Source organism: Balaenoptera acutorostrata, chromosome 18, assembly GCF_949987535.1.
Source record: "Balaenoptera acutorostrata chromosome 18, mBalAcu1.1, whole genome shotgun sequence".
In the NCBI taxonomy this organism is placed as follows: domain Eukaryota; kingdom Metazoa; phylum Chordata; class Mammalia; order Artiodactyla; family Balaenopteridae; genus Balaenoptera; species Balaenoptera acutorostrata.
In genome coordinates this window covers 14,683,916-14,706,817 of record NC_080081.1, presented here as the reverse complement: position 1 = coordinate 14,706,817, position 22,902 = coordinate 14,683,916, and the positions used below count along the sequence as shown (strand labels likewise).

General features: G+C 44.2%; 1 protein-coding gene across 1 annotated transcript in view; it reads left to right on the top strand.

The window, feature by feature from the left end:
- LOC130705642 (ATP-binding cassette sub-family C member 4-like) overlaps positions 1–22,902 on the top strand; it is a 193,929-nt gene that overhangs the window by 84,186 nt on the left and 86,841 nt on the right. The window contains 9 exon segments of the mRNA XM_057533225.1: positions 2,549–2,643; positions 2,857–2,943; positions 9,702–9,798; positions 13,413–13,622; positions 14,968–15,108; positions 15,908–15,945; positions 16,240–16,334; positions 18,228–18,338; positions 18,341–18,373. Coding sequence (XP_057389208.1) covers positions 2,549–2,643; positions 2,857–2,943; positions 9,702–9,798; positions 13,413–13,622; positions 14,968–15,108; positions 15,908–15,945; positions 16,240–16,334; positions 18,228–18,338; positions 18,341–18,373 — 907 coding nt within the window.

Sequence of the window (22,902 nt, the reverse complement as noted above, 5' to 3'; positions counted from 1 at the left end):
AATTCACAATTTCACAATTTCACAAAGGCAGAGCAATTGCTGCCTTTCATTTGATGCAACCCAGTGAGGGTGCAGGGAACCTGTGTGTGCCTGTGTGTCTTTCTGGCTGTCAGGGAGGGTTATGATGGAGATAGTATTTCTCTTCTTCTTAGGGTCATGTGATTTCCCTGTTGTGATTCACACTGTGAATGGGGTCCCACTGTTGGTTTGATGAGAAAATAGGGATAAGTCACCAATAGCAAGTTACAATCAATTCATGTCCTTTTTCCACTTACAGAGGGTGTTCATACACTTTTTTTTTTTTTAACATCTTTATTGGAGTATTATTGCTTTACAATGTTGTGTTAGTTTCTGCTGTATAACAAAGTGAATCAGCTATATGTATACATATGTCCCCATACCCCTCCCTCTTGCGTCTCCCTCCCTATCCCACCCCTCTAGGTGGTCACAAAGCACCGAGCTGATCTCCCTGTGCTATGCAGCTGCTTCACACTAGCTATCTGTATTACATTTGGTAGTGTATATATTGTCAATACCACTCTCTCACTTTGTCCCACCTTACCCTTCCCCCTCCCCATGTCCTCAAGTCCAGGACAGGAATAAAGATGTAGAGAATGGACTTGAGGACATAACACTTCTTTTCATTCTCACAGCACACTTGAGTTTACTGACTCTTGTTTCTGCAGCACATTCTGTAGAAGAGGAAAATGAGACTTAGGGAGATCAAATGACTTGTTTATCATGGAGACCCCAGTGTGCCACTTGCTTTCTCCCCAAATTTGCTGAAGTAGAGACAAAGAAATGAGGGCTTCATCTGCAGAAAGATAGTGCTGTGTATCCTAGGTTGATGCCTGAGGAGTTTAGTAGATGACAAACTCCCCACAAACTCTGCTTGTCTGTGCCACGTTCTGTCCAGTGATAATTATAGGCAATCTAAGTAAAGGTTTCTAATATAACACTGTATAACTTAAATCTGGTTGTTATCTTGTCATTTGGGGGATGTTCTTGTCATCTTTTCTTTTTTTTCCCAGGTACTCTGATTTGTCTACTTCTTAAATAATATTCAAATATAACTTTTGATAGATTCCCAGATCCTCAAGTCAAAACTTCATATCCTTCTTAAATTTGAGTTTTTCTTGCTTCCACGGACAGGCACCTACTTAGTCCAGCTGATCTGCTTGGTGTCCCTCGAGCACACTGTCTCCTTCGCTTTTGTGTTTCCTGCGCAGCCTGCTTTCTGCTCCCATTTCTTGTGTAGACCTTGTCTGTCGCTCTGTCAGTATGCCTTAAGTATCACTGTGAAGACAGAGGTCAGGTGTTATCCCTTCTCTGAAAGTGGGAAGCTGGGGCCGAGATCAGCAAGATGTCCAGTTTAAGACACACTTATTCCTGGATACAAAAAGTCCTGTGCTTTCACCAACCTGGGACACCAGCCCTCATACTTGTGCCTCTAGCACAGACCTTCGCACTGTGACATCACCAGGAGGTCATCTCAGCTCGTCCACAAGCGAAGTCCCCTAAACCTGCATCCACCATCGTCCCCAGCTCAGTAAATGGAGACCCTGTTCTTCCCCTTCCTCACGCCCCAAACGACAGTCATCCTCCTCTCTTACCGCCTACACCCGTCCCATCAGCAGGCCTTACAGACTCCGCCTTCCACATGTGTGTGCAGTGTGTGACCCCGTCTCTCCGTTCTCACTTCTCCCACTCTGGTCCTGGCCACTGTCATCTCTCACCTGGGTTACTGCAGTGGCCTAACTGGTATCCTCTCTCACCCTCCCCCCCTTACTGCCTGTTCTCCACAAAGAGGCAGGAGTGATTCCTTAAAAGCCTCCGACCATGTCAGTCCCCCCCATTCCCCTCCCCCTTTTACTGGGAGTGAAACCAGGGCTCCTCCTGCTCTGTCTCTGCCTTCATTCTCCTCGTTCTCAATCTGTTTCTGCTCTCCTGGCCTCCTTGCTCGTCCTGGGACACCTCGGACCTCTGCCCCGTAGCCTTTGTACTTGCTCCTTGCTTGGTGTGGAGCGCCCTCTCCAGGTCTGCGTAAGCCCCTCCACCCTCCAGAAGATTTGCTCAGACCCCCTCTGAACAGAGCCCTTCCTGACCCTACTATAGACTCACTTTCCCTCCTTTACTCTCTATCCCCCTAAGTTGGCTTCTTTTTTCTTCTAGTCCTTAGTACTTGCACTCATGTTAATTTTCCATATTGTCTGTCTCCCACCGTGGAAAGAAACTCTAGGGACTTTGTTTCCTTATGGCTGAATTCATTTGTGCCCAGAACAGTGCCTGGCATATAGTTGATCCTCAATAAGTATCTGTTAAAATGACCTAATGCATAAATGCTGTGAAAAACTACAGAATGTAAACAAATGAAGAACCCTGAGAGATGTCTTTTAAAATGTTGAAGGTTACGGTTTAGTCACTATGCAATGTACCCATTGCTTTTGATCAAATACTTGTATAAAGAACTGATGCTAGAAGGTTAGCATGACAAGAGGAGAACACATTTTAAATCTTTCTCTTTTTCCCCTTTTCTGTCTCCACGTAGGATTTACAGGTTTTGGAGGATGGAGACCTAACTGTGATAGGAGACCGGGGAACCACGCTGAGTGGAGGGCAGAAAGCCCGGGTCAACCTCGCAAGGTAAATGGCTTTTCAGTTGCCATCCTGCCCTTCCCTCCTCTGCGGCTCCTAGTGGAAGTGAGCAGGCAGACCCCCCTCACCGGGTGGGCCCTGTGTGAAGCAGGGTCTTGGCTCTTGGAATGAATAATGATTTGTTGGACACCATCTTGATTCAAAAATGGGACACAGGAAGCTGGAAGCGTTCTTCTCCTGACATCTCTCTACGTTTTCTAGAGCCGTGTATCAGGATGCAGACATCTACCTCCTGGACGATCCGCTCAGTGCAGTAGATGCAGAAGTGAGCAGGCACTTGTTTGAACTGTGAGTTTGCTCCTGTTTCCTATCACTTCTGCTTTCCTAGAACCCTGGGGAGTTCCGGGAAGAGAGCTCAGGAAAGCGTTTGTGCTTCAGGAGACTCAGCTCATTCTGCCCTGGTGTCCCTCTCTCCCCTCCCTTCCCTCCACCGAAGATCCATCCTAGAGAAATTTTGCATCATGATGAGGTCAAGACAGGGAAATGCAGAAGGAGCTTCCAGTGTGTGGAGGTCAGGGAGTCCGTGCTGTAGGGAGCTGAGGAACAGGTGGCAGATCTCCCCCTGCTGCTTGTGGCTGACGGCCACACGTTGTGGATGGACCCAGACCCCAGCCATAAGGAAGGCGCTGTACGTACGGCTTTTGAATCGGAGAGTGGGACCCAGTAGCCTGGCACTTGTCTGCCCGTCCTTTTCCTCCATCACTTGTTAAAGGCCCGTCAGAAGCGAAGTTTCCAGTACTGACATAGGGCTTCTGTGGAAAGGCCTAGTTGGTTTATGCTTATTATTGTATCGGTTTGGAAATACTTAATACAGTCTAGAATTTAATAATGAGTTATTCCACATCTAAGTATGGCTTCAATCATTTAACCTTGCTTCATGCGTGCTTATTAGAATTAATACTTAGACCCACAGTGTACAGTTAACTTGAATTTGTAACTAGGTATCTAGAATCTGGCTGAAATCCTGACTTTCATTTTGAGTTTCTGGAGTTTGTTGTCAGTGGCTCTTGTTTGGCCACTGAACCCCTGAAGCAGAACAGCTCTGATGCTTTTCTGTGTATAATGTGTCCTAACACACGCTGACTGAGACCTCTTCTGGAGTCTAGACTGGCCTCTTTGAAAGCCTCGTGAACTTGCTTTTTCTGAAACAGCACCCACATCTACCCCACGGTTAGTTACCTTGCTGTTGTTCACCTTGTTAAAGCCAACAAGCCCTTCCAGCTGCACTTGTGAAAGCCCTACTGTGTGCACTGAGATCCATGCCCTTACAGATGTTGTTGCACAAAACCTCTTAGTTTACAAAGCAGAACAGTGAGCCAGGAGAGGGGAAGGACCCACACGGGGCAGAAAAAGGGAGACTAAGACGTTCAGCTCTCATTTCTGCCTCTAAGGAATCTGTCTCTATGGAGCTTGTTAAGACAGATGCCTGGGAAAAGTTCCGCAGAGTCGCGGTTTAGAGCGTTTGGATATAGGATGGTAAATGCTAAATGGAAGTAGAAGTGGGCAGCTCTAGGCTTTCAGGTGAAGTTGGAAAGCTCCCTGTGCACTGGGCTTAACGGGAAGTGCCCTGTGGGTTTGCAGGCTGGGCAGGGTTTGTGGAGGCTGAGAATAAGATTCAGTTCCTTTTGCTAAATAGGAAGATTAGAAGCAAAGGTGGACACTGAGAATAGGATTCAGCTTCTTTTCCTATATGGGAAGAAGCAAGACTGTGAGAAGGCAGTCCTTGCCTGGGGGATGCAGGTCGTACAGCAAAGAGAAGCTATTTGGAAATTCTCGCCGTCAGGTCCTGTATTAGTTTGCTAGGGCTCTGTCTGTCCAGGCTGCTCTCACAGGAGACCGTAGACTGGGTGGCTTAGAAATAACAGAAGTTTATCTCTCACAGTTCTGGAAGCTGGGAAAGCCCAAGGTCCAGGCGCTGGCAGATTTGGTGTCTGGTGAGGGCCCGATTCCTGTGTCTTCACATGGCAGAAGGGGTGAGGGAGCTGTGTGGGTCCCTTTTATAAGGGCACTAATCCCGTTCATGAAGGCTCTGCCCTCATGACCTAATCACCTCCCAACTGCCCCATCTCCAGTACCTTCACAGTGGGGATTAGGTTTAATGTATGAATTTTGAGGACACAACATTGTCTATAGCAGGCTGTCACAGATGGGGGGGAGCTTAAACAATAGCAATTAGTTTTCTCACAGTTCTGGAAGCTAGAAGTCTAAGATCAAGATGTGGGCAGGTTTGGTTTCTGCTGAGACCTCTCTCTTTGGCTTCTGATGGCATCCTCCTCACTGTGTCCTGTCTTTTCCTCTGGTCTTTCCTCTGTTCACGTGCACCCCTGTGTCTCTGTCCTTATGTCTTAGTTTCTTCTAAGGACACAGGTCAGATTGGATTAGCCCCACCCTAATTAAGAATAACAATTACCTCTTTAAAAGCCCTGACACCGGGCTTTCCTGGTGGCGCAGTGGTTGAGAATCTGCCTGCCAATGCAGGAGGCGCGGGTTTGTGCCTTGGTCTGGGAGGATCCCGCATGCCGCGGAGCAGCTGGGCCTGTGGGCCGCAATTGCTGAGCCTGCGTGTCTGGAGCCTGTGCTCCGCGGCGGGAGAGGCTGTGATAGTGAGAGGCCCGCACACCACGATGAAGAGTGGCCCCCGCTTGCCGCAGCTGGAGAGGGCCCTCGCACAGAAACGAAGACCCAACACAGCCATAAATAAATTTTAAAAAAAAATTATTAAAGGCCCTGACACCAAATTCTAAGGTACTGGCAGCTAAGGTGTCAACAGGTGAATTTGGGGAGACATGATTGATTTACAGCAGGTCCAGAATAGCGAAGTAGAGAGACCTCAGCAGAGTCAGCAGTGTGAGAGCGAGAGCTGTGAGGGGCTCTGAGCTCTGGACACGAGGAGCTGGGATTCCACGTCCGCTGTGCAGGGGTCGGGGGGGCAGGTTCCACCAGAGTCAGTATGTACCTGTGCTTAGTGTTAAGGTGGTGAAAGAGCTCTGCAGATGGATGGTGGTGATGGCTGCACAACAATGTGAATGCACTTAATGCCACTGAGGTATATGCTTAAAAATGGTTAAAATGGTAAACTTCATGTTACGTATATCTTAACACACACAGAAAAAGTGCACAGTAGCATTGAATCTTTCAGAACACGAGAGAGCAGTGCAGCCGACACGTGGCATGGCCTCCAGCTCTCTGATCTGACTTGCCTTTCCCACCCTCTCCTGATCGTGACTTGATGAATTTTCCCTTAGAGAAGTGCCTTGTGTCTTGTCACGAGTCCAGTGGCAGGCACTAGTGCTGTGACAGAGGTTCCCCACTCCCACCCTCCTGGGTCTTGAGTAGCTCAGCCTCCCTGTTCCCAGCGCCCTGCCCGGGATTCACAGATGTCTGTCACTCCGTCTTGTGTGCATCTGCACAAGTTCTCCATCACTCCGAGAACAGTTTCGGCTGGCCATTGCATCCGTGTCACAGGGAGGAGAGAGGAAAGGTGTTCTGATCGCCACGGATCAGTGTGCTTATCACAGAAGCTCTTCCAAGCTCTTCTTCCAGCACAGGAGGTGTTTATAAAGTCCTTTCCAACCTTTTGGATTTAGTGACCTTGGATGTACGCTTGATAGAATCAAGCTTGTTCAGACTGTTGTTTGCTAATCAGAACCACATTTTTTGGAAAACTTAGGGCAGGGAGCAGGAAGGCCGTTTAGGAAATTGCTCAGCAGCACCTGGAGAATGTTCTCAAGTTAGAAAATAGGATGGAACAGTATGCTATGAAGGATGGTGGTTGTGTCGAAGCTTAGTAAGGGGGAGTGCTTTGTATTAAAGTGAATCATTCGCACTTCTACTTGCTGTTGACAGTTTCCTTCAGTCATGAATATATATTGAAGGTTGTTAAGGTTTGTGAATTTTACAACTACACATTGTCAACCTTAAGTGGATTCTATCGCCTACAGAAGGTTAGAGCCTTAGGTGAACTGATGCAGTCTCACCTGTGTCCAGCTGTGGGTCCCGTTTTGGTTCAGAGAACCCCACATCGCCAGACCCCCCGCCTCCTGCGTCATCAGTTCTTCGGGTCTGTCCTGATCAGATGCCCACGCTGCCGTCTACACAGCTCGCCCTTCCTGCTCCAGCCCTTCACAGGCTCCCCTCATGTTCAGGCTGCAGCTCCAGGTCCTCAAACGGAGAACCAGCTTCTTTGCCATCGGCCCCCATCAGCCTTTCCAGCTGGTCCTCACACCCACTGGGCATTCCAGCCGTGCTGGCTTTGTGACGGGCCCTTTCTCACACCTGTCTGTCTGTAGATACTGCTCCCTCTGTCCCAGAGCCCCTGCCTCTCCCTCCTGTTCCTTCAGGGGGAGCCTGTGCCCTTCTGTCTTCCCACAGGCCTCAGTGGGTTGCACTTGACCATGTATCAGTCCTCCCCACCCCCTATAAGCTGTGAATGCATGAAGGTTCCTTAGCCCAGCATGTTCTGTCTCAGGACCCTTGGACCCGCTGTACTTTCTTCCAGGATGTTTTCCCCCAGATAGTCTCAGGACTCCTGTGTCACCCCCGTCTAAGACAGCAGCCCCCCTTGCTTTTCCTTCAGAGCACACATCACAGCCCGATAGTGCATTTTCTATACTTGTTTAGTGTGTCCTCCTGTACACGGTGCTGAGTAGTGTCTGCTTTCCTGACCTGCAGATGTCGGTCAAGTGCCTGGCACTTCAACAAACCTCTGCTGATTGAAGGAATGAAGGTGGGACTCTGTCTTTCTTATTTGTATCCCCTCTACTGTGGGGTGTGTCCCCTCTTAACACAGCCCTTATATAGGATTATATATAGGATTACAGGATCAACACAGCCCTTATATAGGAATAACAGCTAAACAACTGGTTGCTGAATCAGTCATTTTTATGGCATGACTTGGAAATCTTTATTCTAAAAACTAGAAATATAGAGTATTTCCTAGAGATTTGGATAAAGCGCATTATTTAGGAAAAATTTAAAGTCATCAACTGATGACTTCATTGTAATTATTTGTATTACCTCATCTGTGATGCAATGTTAGGAAGGAAACATTTTAGAATCTTTGGGTTGCTCCGTCTTGGACACAGCAGCCCTTCAGATTGGATTAACATCCACCTTCAGGGACTGTCGGCAGGTAATTTTGAGTTAAGGAGAAAGAGTTCCGTGAAAAGCTTTAGTACTAAGACTGAAGGCGGGTTTACTCAGTTAAGAGACTTAGGTACGAAAGCTGAACTAACACATGTCAACGGGAAGAGTGAATCCTTTTGGACATAATGGTATATGTGTCTACATCCTGAGCTCTTGCTTCTGATCATAGACCCAGTGTCCAGCGTGTCCCCTTAGGACTTTTCTGTCCTGAATCCAGAGCCCATGACCGCACGTGGGTTAGGGAGGAGTGGAGGAGAGGGCTGACATTTACTGAGCGGATTGGTGGTTTGATTTCTCAGAACAGGTGGGTGAGTTGTCATTGGCCTTGTTTTGAGATGAAGACACTGAGGTTTAGTAGCTTGTCCGACGCTGTCAGGCTCGTGAGAGGGATTGAGCTGCAGTCTGCTGCCTCCAGACTCTGCATCTGGCTCACTCAGCAGGCTGAGCTGTGGCCCAGGTCCCTGAGATTTGCTCTGCGAGGGGCTCGGGCACCCAGAGTACACGCCTGGAGCCCTGCCTGTGGTTACTGGGGCCCTGGACCCAGCTACTCACTTCCCTGGAGGGGTCGTCGACCCTTGTGGGATGGGACTGGGGCTGAGTCCCTAGGGGTCCGCATTTAAAACGTGGAGCAGTCTGAGGGGTTACTGTAAACACACACGTAAGGTTGGATGCGGAGGGTGTTCGTTGGGCTGCACCCCACAGCCTGCAGGGCCTGTGCTTGCCCAGCTGAGACCTGAGAAAGAGCCCAGAGTCAGCGACAGAGACACAGATGGTTCAGTGGCCACGGCGAGCTTCCATGTCTGAAGCAAGGTCCTGGAGGGACACCCCACCGTGTGTGGTGGACACGGCAGCAGTCTGGGCTCCTGGCGGGGAGGCGGGGGAGAGGGAGGATTACCGGTTACAGGGGAGTGGACATCAGGCTGGCTCATCGGTTACCATGGGAACCAGGGAAGGAGCACGGCCCTCGCTGCCCCTTTGGTAGCATGGTGGAGCGTTCCGAGCTGAAGCTGGCACAGTCATTGGCTGGGGCCTGGGGCAAGTGTGTAGGAAGGTCAGTCACGTGATTGGGGCGTAGGTGAAGCAGGCCCTGCATGAGCAGGGATGGGCAGAGAGCACGAGAACAGCCGTCTCGGGTGGGCTGACCACACAGCGATCTTGGCAATAGAGCATTGCTATGTCTTTGAGCTGTTGGGTAATTTCCACTGTGATTTGTGCCGTTTGGATTCTGTTCTTTCATTTTCATATTTCGAAGGTGTTCAGTCCTAATGAAAAAGGATTTGCTTCCTGGGTGGGACTGGGAATGTTGTAGAGACTGACGGAGGCCACGCTAGCATTCATTTTCTATCTAATATTCTCTGGGAAGAAGTGTCTAGAAAATGCACTCTGGCAAAGGTTACCAAGAATCTATTAATTTTTTTTGTTGTTAATATGTGCATTATATGTCATAAATAATCAGAAAACTAAGAAAAATGTACCCATTTTTATATGACATAAATCCATCTTCTCCTGTTCCCACAAGGTGATAAAATAGTGTTTTAGTTCAGTCAAGTTTTGGAATCTCAGTATTGCTCAATTGTTTTTCATTATGAAACATGTAAATAATTGTTAATCTGAGTTTTTGAGAAAAAAAAAAAAACTTAGCTGTTGGTGTCTCTTTCACTGGACTGCTTTTTAGAATTTTTTAGCAGAGCTAGATTCAAGTTTGCTGCTGATGAATTTGAGGCCTAGTCAGAATCATTGACTTATATTTATATTTAATTTGTATTATTTATACTGGTATTTAAACTACACATCTTTGACTGCTGTGTTGTCTTTGTCTCATTATGTTTCCAAATATAGGTTTTCAGTTTGGAGCACCCCCATTAATGTGCTTTTGCATGCTGTACCTTTTACATTTGTAGGTGTATTCGCCAAGCCTTGCACGAGAAGATCACAATCCTAGTGACTCATCAGTTGCAGTACCTAAAAGATGCAAGTCAGATTCTGGTATTGAAAGATGTAAGTAGTTTCTAGAAACCTGTGGAACTTGCTAGCACTCAAGTGTGTTGAAGGCCACGCCTCCCAGCAGGTCACTCTCCTTGAGTTCATGGTAAACAGCCTCTTCTCCCTCAGTTTTATGCCCCCTTCTTCTCAGAGCTGGTATTCATGCCTTTGAGGATGAATCCGAAGACCTGTAGAAATGTCACTATCACACCCTAGGCCACATAAACCCTAAAGTATATGAAAGTGCTGCCGCAGAGTTACTGAATTATCACTGTTCTAGTGAAATTTATTAAGGATAACGATGCTATTTTATTTAGAACTATTTGTGTTCCCTTTCCACAACTTAAGTCAAAGAGTGTTAGTATTTGGAAATTAGAGATGCTAAGACCTGTTTGTATCCATGTGATTGTCATGCTTGGTTTGCCTGAAGAGCATCTTCCATTAACACCAGAAGGGAGGTGAGCACCCCCAGTTAGAGATGCCCACTCTGCTTGTGTAGCCAGTTGCTGGTCTCACTGTCCAGGCCTCTTTCTGTGCCCCATACACGTGAGAGCCTGTGCGGCGGTAGGACAAGGCCCTGCCTTCGTGGGGCTTCTGTTCTTATGGGGAAAGATGTGATGAAAGAGAGAGGGGGTGGGACTGATATCCTGACTGCCTCTCTGGGGAGCTGGTGCCTCTCGGGGCCTGAATGACATGAAGGTGAGGGCCACAAAGGCACCTGGGGGAGGGGGGTCCTAAGGAAGGAGCTGACCTGGCAGGTTGGAGGAATGGCAGGAAGGCCAGCGTGTCTGAGGAGAGTGAGCAGGGGACGTGGAGGGAGCTGGCCTCTGAGCAGTGCGCAGTGGGCCAGGAAGTGGGATGGAAGCCACTGGATGGTCCAGAGCAGAGGAGTGACGTGGTCTGACGTGTGATTTAAAAGATTCCTCTGATGTTCACTGGAGGGGCGACAGCAAAAGCAGTTAGAAGTCTTAGTACAGTTGAGAAGACAGAAGTGCGGGCTTAGGCTAGTGTATCAGTTTCTGGAGCTGCCATAACAAAGTACTGCAAACTGGGTGGCTTAAAGCAACAGAAATTTATCATCTCACTCTTCTGGAGGCTGCAAGTCCCAAATCAAGGTGCTGGCAGGGCCATGCTCTCCCTGAAGGCTCTAGGGGAGAATCCTCCCTTCCAGCTTCTGGGGTTCACCGGCCTTCCTTGTGGTTCCTTGGCTTACAGCTGCAGGACTGTAGTCTTTGCCTCTGATGTCACGTGGCCATCGTCCCCGTGTCTGTCTGAGTCTCTTCTCTTCTCATAAGGACATCAGTCATATTGGATTTAGGGCCATCCTACTCAATATGACCTCATCTTAACTTGATTACATCTGCAAAGACCCTGTTTCCAAATAAGGTCACCTTTACAGGTGTCACGTTTATAGCTTGAACGTATCTTTTTTTTGGAGGAGGGCACCATTCAACCCACAACTCCTAGCATGGTTAGGGGTGGATTGGAGATTAGTGAGAATTTTTCAGAGTTGGTGGTGGTTTGATGCTTCACTCCTTGGCTTGTTTGCCTCTGTGCCTCAGTACCTCCATCCTTAACCACCGTCTGTTCCAGTAGGCCCTTGGTAAACTTCCTGACTTATCAAATGAATTTCTGCTCCAAGTAGGATATTAAAATGCAAAACCTCTACCTCTCTAGAAGCAGTTCCACGGTCAACTCTTCTCTACTCCTCCAGGAATGGGGGGCTCAGATCTCTCAAGCTTGAGAGCAGTTGATTTCATGCGCAGAGGGGGTGATACTAGTGTATAAAACCCCAGGATTGGCACTATTATGAGCACAGAAACAGTGGGCAGGAGAATAACCTATTTAGCCAGTCCCTGGATGTTTTAGGGTCCCCTTATTGCTTCTTTTGAGGACACTACCCTCAACTTTACTACTATCAGAACAACCATTTGTCCACTGGTGAGCACCCTTGGATGAGTTGGGGTCCATCCTTACTGTTTGTCTGGTCTCTCAGAGCAGAGAGGGGATGACTGTCCCCTCGTCCCCTCAGAATGATCAGTGATTGGCTGCCGAGTAAAATTGCTGTCTTTGTACCATTAGTTGTTTCCTTGTGCATCTTACCAGATACTAAGTGGAAAGTGATAATTTCATGAAATAAGGTGTATGAATTTTGCCTCCCAAGTGGAACAAGACACAGTGTATCATGAATAATTTTCTAATTCTGCAGTATCAGACAATGCCCAGAGGCTTCATTGGGCTTCTCCTAGGGGACCACCTCAGGGGATAGAATGAGAGGGGTACCAGCTAGGGTCATGGGCCACCTTCTTTACCTGACCTGTCTTAACCAGACATACCCTACTTTAATTAGTTTTTCATCCTGGAATTTTGCCCAGTGTTTTGTTTGCCACTGAGTGAATCAGCTGAGTCTTGTTTCATGGGGTCAGAAAATAGTGAAAACATCTGCACATTATTTTATATAACTTTGTAAGGGAGGGAAACTGTGCAATGATGTGTTACACATGTTCAAAGAAAATGATTTGATTGGCTGTAGCTTTAGCAGTTGCCTGATTTGGGGGAACCTGGTTGGCTGCTTGTGATTGATTCTGGCTTAGGTTTTGGTTTGCTGGCACAGGCTGCCAAGGCATTAGAGCCACCCCGGTCTCATGGCCTCCTTGTTTATTAGTTATTTCATCAGCTGAAATATTGAATTTTCAGTTGGGAACTTCCTGTGTTTGTGGGGCAGTTGTGAAGACCATGAAGATGCAGCTCGTGGGTTCTCTGTCCAGGGCTGGTTCCTACATTGCTCGTCTCAGTGGGGCACATGATACTATGACAATGGTCAGCGAAGATTTGATGAGTCACCCTTACCTATGCAGATGTGCTTGTGCCCACCTCTGGGTCAGTCTTAAGTTTCTTTTTTTTTTTTTAATTTTTATTTATTTATTTATTTATTTATTTTTGGCTGTGTTGGGTCTTCGTTTCTGTGCGAGGGCTTTCTCTAGTTGCGGCAACTGGGGGCCACTCTTCATTGCGGTGCGCGGGCCTCTCACTGTCGCGGCCTCTCTTGTTGCGGAGCACAGGCTCCAGACCTGCAGGCTCAGTAGTTGTGGCTCACGGGCCTAGTCGCTCCGCGGCATGTGGGATCTTCCCAGACCAGGGCTCGAACCCATGTCCCCTGCATCGGCAGGCAGATTCTCAACCACTGCGCCACCAAGGAAGCTCAGTCTTAAGTTTCGTTCCTGGAATATCCTTCCCAATTGACTGTTTTTTAAAATCCTGCTTGTCACATGAGGCTTCTTTCAATTTCCATGTTGTCTAAACAGACCGTGTTGATAATATCACCAGCCTCTGTGCTTTTTGATTCCTGAAGTGCCCACAGTAGTTATGTCAGTAGCCTCCATTTTTAACACATGAGCACACATTTCTTTCATATCCCCCAGTACCTAACACAGGGTTTGGCAGAGATCAGAATGCTCAGTTCTTTTTCGAGTTGAATTGAAGTAGATTTGTCAATCAGAATTCCAAACCTAAGGATCATTTTCTTAGGAAAATCGTAAGTTAAGACCAGTTAACTTTTCTTGATTGATATTTAGAATAGATTAGTATTATCAAATGCAAATGTATTCCTCTCAAATTCTTTATTTTAGGGCAAAATAGTGCAAAAGGGGACTTACGCTACATTTCCGAAATCTGGGGTAGATTTTGAAGATATCCTTTTAAAGAAGGTGAATGAGCAGGCTGAACTATCTCCAGTTCCAGGAACTCCCACTCTGAGAAATCAGACCTCTGAGTCTTCAGTTTGGTCTCAACAGTCTTCCAGACCCTCGTTGCAAGATGCCGCTCCAGAGGACCAAGATGTGAGTTTCTCATCCTGCAGATGCCCTGGTCTGTCCACTCTTGGTGGACTCATGGACCTTCAGTCTGCTCTGCTCATGACATCTTTGTTTGTCCCAAAGTAGATCCTAAGTTTCCAAGGCCTTATTCCATGGAATTGGTAGAATTAAATTGCTCCCTGAATGGGGTTCTCCCTTGGGTGTAGGATGGAGAATCTTATGGAGATCAGTAGTGGGTGTACTGCTATGAATTTCTGGGTGTATGTGGCTCACACTGATATGAGAACTCTTCAGTTTACCATAGTTACATCCTACTTGCTCTGTTGGCTCCTGGCTTCCTTTATGCATCTAGAGGCGTAATGTTAAGACCTCCTTATATGGAGTCCTGCTGTGGCCCAAATTAAATCAGCTGCTTTCCTATGTGTTAACTGGCACTGTAGGTGACTCATGGTATTATTCTGCCCCCTTGTCAGATGGTCTGTGATAGGCCAGAGGTAGCCTGTGCAAAGGACCTGACATACAACAGACAGTTTGGAATTAGTTCCCATCTTCCTTTCTTACCATTCAAGACCAAGAACCATATCTTATCCATCTTCAATCCCAGTGGCCAGCATAGAGCCCAGGACATCCTTGGCTCCTGTGACTCTATAATGCATTTTAAGTCCTCCAGACAGAAATGCACTAGATCTCCCTTAAAAACATACACAGGTGTTCCTCGATATCCAAACCCTCACTATCCAAACCCAGGATCCTGGATGATTCTGCCAAGTATTTAGATTAGTCCCTCACATTCCAAACTCAGGAATCACTCTCTGAAATTCAGGAACCAAGCAGATTCTGATCATATGCTGTTCCCCTGCTATCCAGACTCACATTACTCCAGCTCACCGTGTGAACTCAGTTTACTGTATCTAGCTAGTATTTTGAGCCCCGAGTGTGTTTTATGTTTCCATCATTGAGTGACACAAATAATCTAGAGGGATACATTAGCTCCATATCATTTAGTGTATTATTTTGGAATAAGCTTCTGCATTTATACTTGAATCAGGTATGTTGTGTGTGTGCTGAGGCTCATGATCGATTTAAAGCAAAGCCACCCAACAGTGAATAACTTTGTGCACATGATGTTTCCTTGTTTCTCATAGATCCCTAGGAGTAGGATGGCTGGGTCCAAGGGTGAATGCATACATGGTTTTGCTAGATACTTCCACATCCTTCTCTGTAGGAGATGGACCATCTTGCACTCCTACCAGCGTATGAGTTGTGTCTGTTTTTCCACAGCTTTGCAATGGAGCAAACTGTTGAGCTTCTAAAATTCGGGGGTTCATTATTTAAAATTTTGTCTCTCACTGTCATTTTTGCCTCGCAGACTGAGAATATACAGGTTACACTACCACTGGAGAGCTGTTCGGAGGGAAGAGTTCACTTTAAGACCTATGTGAATTACTTCACATCTGATGCTCACTGGCTTATCATCATTTTCTTTATTCTAGTAAACATTGCAGCTCAGGTAAATAAGGACATTTATTTTGGTTTGTGCCCTCAGCTTGATATATATGTACTATTTATACTGTATTTATTTTATTATTATTTTTAATATGTATATTAAGAGATTTATTTCAAAGAATTGGCTCATGAGACTGTGGGATCTAGCTGGGTGAATATGAAATCAGTAAGGCAGGCCTGCAGGCTGATTCAGGCCGCTGACCCTGCAGTCTTGAGGCAGAATTTCTTCCTTTTCCAAGAATCCTCAGGTTTTCCTGTTAAGGCCTTTGACTGACTGGATGAGGCCCACCGCATTGTTGAGGATGATCTCCTTTACTTAAGTTGACTGACTGTAGATGTGAAGCACATCTACAAAATACCTTCACCGCAATATCTAGCCGAGTGTTTGGTTGAATCACTGGACACTGGCCTGGCCAAGCTGACACAGAAAACTGACCGTCACAGTACCCGTCAAGCGTTTTTCCTTCAGAAAATCCTGACACTTACACTATTACTACTGCATTTTGCCATCCACTTGGATTTGCGTTGAAATGCGGTATCCGTGGGGAGCAAAATAAGTGAGGCTTTCTGGTGTCACATGTGCATGATAGAGAGCTTTTAGGAAAGAAAGGATGTCTTTTAGAGATTTTAAAATGTCACATGCCCTTCCCTGACCTGCGGTTATCTGGGGTGTGGGGCTTGCCACTGACCTGAGCTGGAAGGACCGTCTCCGTCCTCTGGAGCCTTTCCATCCATTCTAGTGAGTGGGGTTTTGAGGGGGTCAGTAATGTCAGTGTTTGAGTGATTGTTGTTTCCTGCTCCAGGTTGCCTACGTCCTTCAGGATTGGTGGCTTTCATACTGGTGAGTGATTCCTGGTCTGACCCAAAGTGCTAAAAAATCAACAAGAAGCCGCAGTTTCCCACAGAGTCAGGGGGAGAGATGGGGCTTGTTCAGCCCCCTCTTCTGATCCTCATGTGGTTTCCCCTGTTATCATGATTCAAATTGAGTCTTTATAAGGTAGATGGACACAGGGCCTTGTGAGCTGGGAACCATTTTCCAGCATAAAACGCATCTTCCAAATTGAGGGTTTTCTTTGGTTGTTATTTGTCTAAATTCTATCCATAGCATAATATTTTTTTCTTCCGTGTTCCATAGGGTGAATGGACAGAGTACACTGTATGCCATGGTGTATGGAAAAGGAAACCTAATTGTGGTCCCTGATCCTGACTGGTACTTCACAGTTTATTCAGGTAAAATCGAGTAATCTGGCCTATTATACAAGAGTCTGAGGTGCTTACAATGAGCCTGTGTGAGCAACTAGGGCTTCCAGGAGTAATTTAGTAATGTCTTAGCGGGTTAAGAGTCTGAGTTGCATTTACTCTGTGAATTAATTAGAATGATTATTTTAAAAATCTACTAGAACAAAGAGGTTGAATGAAGACTCTTAATTTGCTTTGTACTGGATTTTGGAAGTTAAACCAGGATTGCACATTCAGAAAATCAGCCACTAGAAGTATGTGGCTATTGTCTATTCTAGTAAGTTGCTTTAGCCAAATCTTATCTCATTAGATGGATGGGCAAGAGGATTAGAAACAGATCCCCACCGTGTGGTTCAGATTGTTCCAATTCTGTCTGAAAAAAGCCTGGCTTTTATTGAACTTGGATAAATCCTTTGGCAGCAGGGGCCCCCAAATAAAAGCATTATTTCCTCACAGGTATGCAAAGCCCCCTTTCGCCATACTGCTCATCTCTTGGGCTTCACAAATTACTTAAGAGGGAAGCTAAGCAGGGAGAAATCCAGTGTCTGGGAATTAGGATTGCTTCTCTTTCTTATCTTGAAATTACAATGTTATCATGTCCACAACTGTGTGATTAATTTAGCATCTGGCTTGCTAGACTAATATTAACATGGCTCTCTGCTTTCAAAAGAGTGCTTAGAATATATGTAGTGTTACATACTTTTTAGAGGAAATACTCATCTAAAATATTAAATATTCCCATGGGAAACCCTCATACAAGCTTTCTGCAGAGATAGAGTGTGATATCTTTCTAAGAACCCACTCATTGAAATTTGGTGTTTATTGTGTTGATCTCTTGCTAAGAAACCTAAATCCATTAGTTGTTTACCTTCTGAATTGGTGGGACTATGGGAACTTAAAGGAAGAAGAAAGGGAATCTGCTATACATTCACATAGGATGATGGGCTAAGGCAAATGCATGTTGATGGAATTCAGGAATTTGAGCAGCTTTCAGAGTTGAAATAAGCGATATGTCAGCTGGAGGGGAGAAAAAAAGTACTTGATGGAATATTTATTATAGAAGTTATGTCCACTCTATTTAGCATTGTCAGTTCAAGAGATGTTAGGAGGGATATTTTAATTTTTATATGCATAACAGGTACTCATTTATGTTGTTAATAAAATATAAGTTTAAGTGATTATGTTCATTTCCAAATGCTTTGCATTTCTATAAAACACTTAGAGATTAGTTGCTCATTTAGATTAATTATGTCATGTTAAAATATAATTTGTATTTTCTTGCAATTCAATTATTTAAGAGATTTTCTGCTTGCAACTTAATATGATGTTTTCATACTCTTTAAAGCTACTTGGGCGTGGAATTAACTATGTAGAATTAAATTTCGATGTAAATTTACCATTTACAAGGAAATGGTAAATCATTTCTCCTGTTCCCTGTTAATTCATGATGGTACCAAAGCATTCCTCAATTTTAGATTATGGGACATGTTTTAATTAGTAAGATTTGAAATACGGAAAAAGGAAGATCAACTACTTTTTATGATTTTCTTTCTTCTGAGTTTTTATTAGAACTTGTAATTGAATTAGGAAAGCATAGAATGAAATTGTGGTTTACACATGATTTTTTTTCCCATGTGGTTTCTGTTTAATGAGAGGAACATAGTGATTTTTATATTCTTCCTTATAAATGTATCTTGTGAATGTATTAAACTCTTAAATAATCTATTATATATATAAATTTATTCTATATTCTATTTATGAATTTATATATAAATTATATTTATAGAATAAAATACATAATATCTTGATAAACTGCCTGCCATGCTTTAGCATCATGGAAGGAAAGGCAGAGATCTTGTGCTGAATGATGTTTCTTTATTTCAGTTCTAACTGTAGGTACTGTCCTTTTCGGCATCACAAGATCTCTGTTGATATTCTGCGTTCTTGTTAATTCTTCACAAATTCGGCACAACAAAATGTTGGAGTCCATTTTGAGAGTCCGGTATTGTTCTTTGATACAAATCCAATAGGTAAGTCGGACACCAAGTTTCTCAGCATATATGTCTTGTTAATGCATTTAGTGCCTGATTACATTTGATATTTGAAATTGGAGGAGATTCTTGGGAGAAAATCACTGTGCATGTTGTTCCATCTTGTACAAAAAGCTTTACTGATATTTTTTTCCTACCAGAGAAAATCTGAATATAAGATCATATACGCTTTCGTTCCAATTTATGTGTGTGTGGAAAGATAAATGAACATTCACTTTGCAGAATGATAAGAATCCATTTTTTGTGTGGTGTATGAAACACCCTACATTCGATATAAATGTGTTTCAGTGTTGTTGACGAGTTGCTAAAACGTTGGCTGTGTCACATAGTGTTAAGCTAGGTTGTCCCCTCAGAAGGAACTTCTTACAAAGAATCTCTACACGAGACAGGCTGTGTGTTTCTTTCTTTCATTTCCCATCGATTTCTGGGATCACAGTGCTCTGACATGTGCCTATAACTTTGAGGTTTACCTAAAATGGTAATGAGAGTGGTTCAAGATGGCAGAGTAGAAGGCCGTGCGCTTACTACCTCTTGTGAGCGCACCGTAATCACAACTAACTGCTGAACAGTCATCGACAGGAAGCCACTGAAACTCACCAAAAAAGATACCCCACATCCAAAGACAAAGGAGAAGCTGCAGTGAGACTGTAGGAGGGGCACAATCACAGTAAAATCAAATCCCATTACCGCTAGGTGGGCGACTCACAAACTGGAGAACAATTATAACACAGAAGTCCACCCACTGGAGTGAAGGTACTAAGCCCTACGTCAGGCTTCCCAACCTGGGGGTCCAGCAATGGGAGCAGGAATCCCCAGAGAATCAGACTTTGAAGGCCCGCAGGATTTGATTGCAGGACATCGATGGGATTGGGGGGAAACAGAGACTCCACACTTGGAGGGCACACACAAAGTACTGTGCACACGAGGACCCGGGGGAAGGAGCAGTGACCCCATAGGAGACTGAACCAGACCTACCTGCTAGTGTTGGAGGGTCTCCTGCAGAGGCAGGGGGTGGCTGTGGCTCACTGCAGGAACAAGGACACTGGCAGCAGAAGTTCTGGGAAGTACTCTTTGGTGAGAGCCCTCCTGGAGTCTGCCATTAGCCCCACCAAAGAGCCTGTAGTCTTCAGTGCTGGGTTGTCTCAGTCCAAACAGCCACCAGGGAGGGAACTCAGCCCTGCCAATCAGCAGACAAGCAGATTAAAGTTTTATTGAGCTCTGCCCACCAGAGCAACACCCAGCTCTACCCACCACCAGTCCCTCCCATCAGGAAGCTTGCACAAGCCTCTTAGATAGGCTCATCCACCAGAGGGCAGACAGCAGAAGCAAGAACTACAATCCTGCAGCCTGCGGAATGAAAACCACAATCATAGAAATGCAGACAAAATGAAAAGGCAGATGACTATGTCCCAGATGAAGGAACAAGATAAAACCCCAGAGAAACAGCTAAATGAAGTGGAGATAGGCAACCTTCCAGAAAAAGAACTGAGAATAATGATAGTGAAGATGATCCAGTACCTTGGAAAAAGAATGGAGGCAACGATTGAGAAGATACAAGAAATATTTAACAAAGACTTAGAAGAATTAAAGAACAGACAGAGATGAACGATACAATAACTGAAGTGAAAAATACACTAGAAGGAATCAGTAGTAGAATAACTGAGGCAGAAGAATGGATAAGTGACCTGGAAGACAGAATGGTGGGAATCACTGCTGTGGAACAGAATAAAGAAAAGAGAAATGAAGGCGGCCTAAGAGACCTCTGGAACAACATTAAACACACCAACATTCGCATTATAGGGGTCCCAGAAGGAGAAGAGAGAGGGAAAGGACCTGAGAAAATATTCAAAGAGATTATAGTCAAAAACTTCCCTAACATGGGAAAGGAAATAGCCACCCAAGTCCAGGAAGCACAGAGAGTCCCAAGCAGGATAAACCCAAGCAGAAACATGCCGAGACACATAGTAATCAAACTGACAAAAATTAAAGACAAAGAAAAATTATTAAAAGCAACATGGGAAAAATGACAACATACAAGGGAACTCCCGCAAGGTTAACAGCTGATTTCTCAGCAGAAACTCTGCAAGCCAGGAGGGAGTGGCACGATATATTTAAAGTGATGAAAGGGAAGAACCTCAACCAAGAATACTCTACCCAGCAAGGATCTCATTCAGATTCTATGGAGAAATCAAAAGTGTTACAAACAATCAAAAGCTAAGAGAATTCAGCACCACCAAACCAACTCTACAACAAATGCTAAAGGAAATTCTCTAAGTGGGAAACACAAGAGAAGAAAAGGACCTACAAAAACAAACCGCCCAAAATTAAGAAAATGGTAATAGAAACATACATATTGGCAATTACCTTAAATGTGAATGGATTAAATGCTCCAACCAAAAGACAAAGACTGGCTGAATGGATACAAAAACAAGACCCGTATATATGCTGTCTACAAGAGACCCACTTCAGAACTAGGGACACATACAGACTGAAAGTGAGGGGTTGGAAAAAGATATTCCATGCAAGTGGAAATCACTAGAAAGCTGGAGTAGCAATACTCATATCAGATAGCATAGACTTTAAAATAAAACATGTTACAAGAGACAAGGAAGGACCCTATATAATGATCAAGGGATCAATCCAAGAAAAAGATATAACAATTATAAATATATATGCACCCAACATAGGAGCTCCTTAATACATAAGGCAAATGCTAACAGCTATAAAAGAGGAAATCAACAGTAACACAATAATAGTGGGGACTTTAACACCTCACTTACACCAATGGACAGATCATCAAGACAGAAAATTAATAAACACAAGCTTTAAATGACACAATAGACCAGATAGATTTAATTGATACTTATGGGATATTCCATCCAAAAACAGCAGATTACACTTTCTCAAGTGCACACGGAACATTCTCCAGGATAGGTCACATCTTGGGTCACAAATCAAGCCTCAGTAAATTTAAGAAAATTGAAATTGTATTAAGCATCTTTTCTGACCACAATGCTATGAAATTAGAAATAAATTACAGGAAGAAGACCATAAAAAACGTGAACAAATGGAGGCTAAACAATATGCTACTGAATAACCAAGACATCACTAAAGAAATTCAACAGGAATTCAAAAAATACCTAGAGACAAATTACAATGAAAACACGATGATCCAAAACCTATGGGATGCAGCAAAAGCAGTTCTAAGAGGGAAGTTTATAGCAATACAATTATACTGCAAGAAACATGAAAAATCTCAAATAAACAACCTAACCTTACACCTAAAGGAACTAGAGAAAGAAGAACAAACAAAACCCAAAGTTAATAGAAGGAAAGAAATCATAAAGATCAGAGCAGAAGTAAATGAAATAGAAACAAAGAAAACAGTAACAAAGATCAATGAAACTAAAAGCTGGTTCTTTGAGACGATAAACAAAATTGATAAACCTTTAGCCAGACTCATCAAGAAAAAGAGGGAGAGGACTCAAATTAATAAAATTAGAAATGAAACAGGAGAAGTTACAACAGACACCACAGAAATACAAAGCATCATAAGAGACTACTACAGGCAACTCTATGCCAATAAAATGGACAACCTGGAAGAAATGGACAAATTCTTAGAAAGGTATAACCTTCCAAGACTGAACCAGGAAGAAATAGAAAATATGAACAGACCAACACAAGTAATGAAATTGAAACTATGATTAAAAATCTTCCAACAAACAAAAGTCCAGTACCAGATGGCTTCACAGGTGAATTCTATCAAACATTTAGAGAAGAACTAACACCCATCCTTTTTTCCAAAAAAGTTGCAGAGGAAGGAACACTCCCAAACTCATTCTATAAGGCCACCATCACCCTGATACCAAACCCAGACAAAGATACTACAAAAAAAGAAAATTACAGACGAATATCACTGATTAATATAGATGCAAAAATCCTCAACAAAATACTAGCAAACAGAATCCATCAACACATTAAAAGGATCATACACCATGATCAAGTGGGATTTATCCCAGGGATGCAAAGATTCTTCAATATATGCAAATCAATCAATGTAATACACTGTATTAACAAATTGAAGTATAAAAACCATATGATCATCTCAATAGATGCAGAAAAAGCTTTTGACAAAATTCAACACCCATTTATGATAAAAACTCTCCAGAAAGTGGGCATAGAGGGAACCTACCTCAACATAATAAAGGCCATATATGACAAACCTACAGCCAACATCATACTCAGTGGGGAAAAGCTGAAAGCATTTTCTCTAAGATCAGGAACAAGACAAGGATGTCCACTCTCGCCACTATTATTCAACATAGTTTTGGAAATCCTAGCCACGGCAATCAGAGAAGAAAAAGAAATAAAAGGAATACAAATTGGAAAAGAAGAAGTAAAACTGTCAGTGTTTGCAGTTGTCATGATACTATACATAGAAAGTCCTAAAGATGCCACCAGGAAACTACTAGAGCTAAACAATGAATTTGGTAAAGTTGTAGGATACA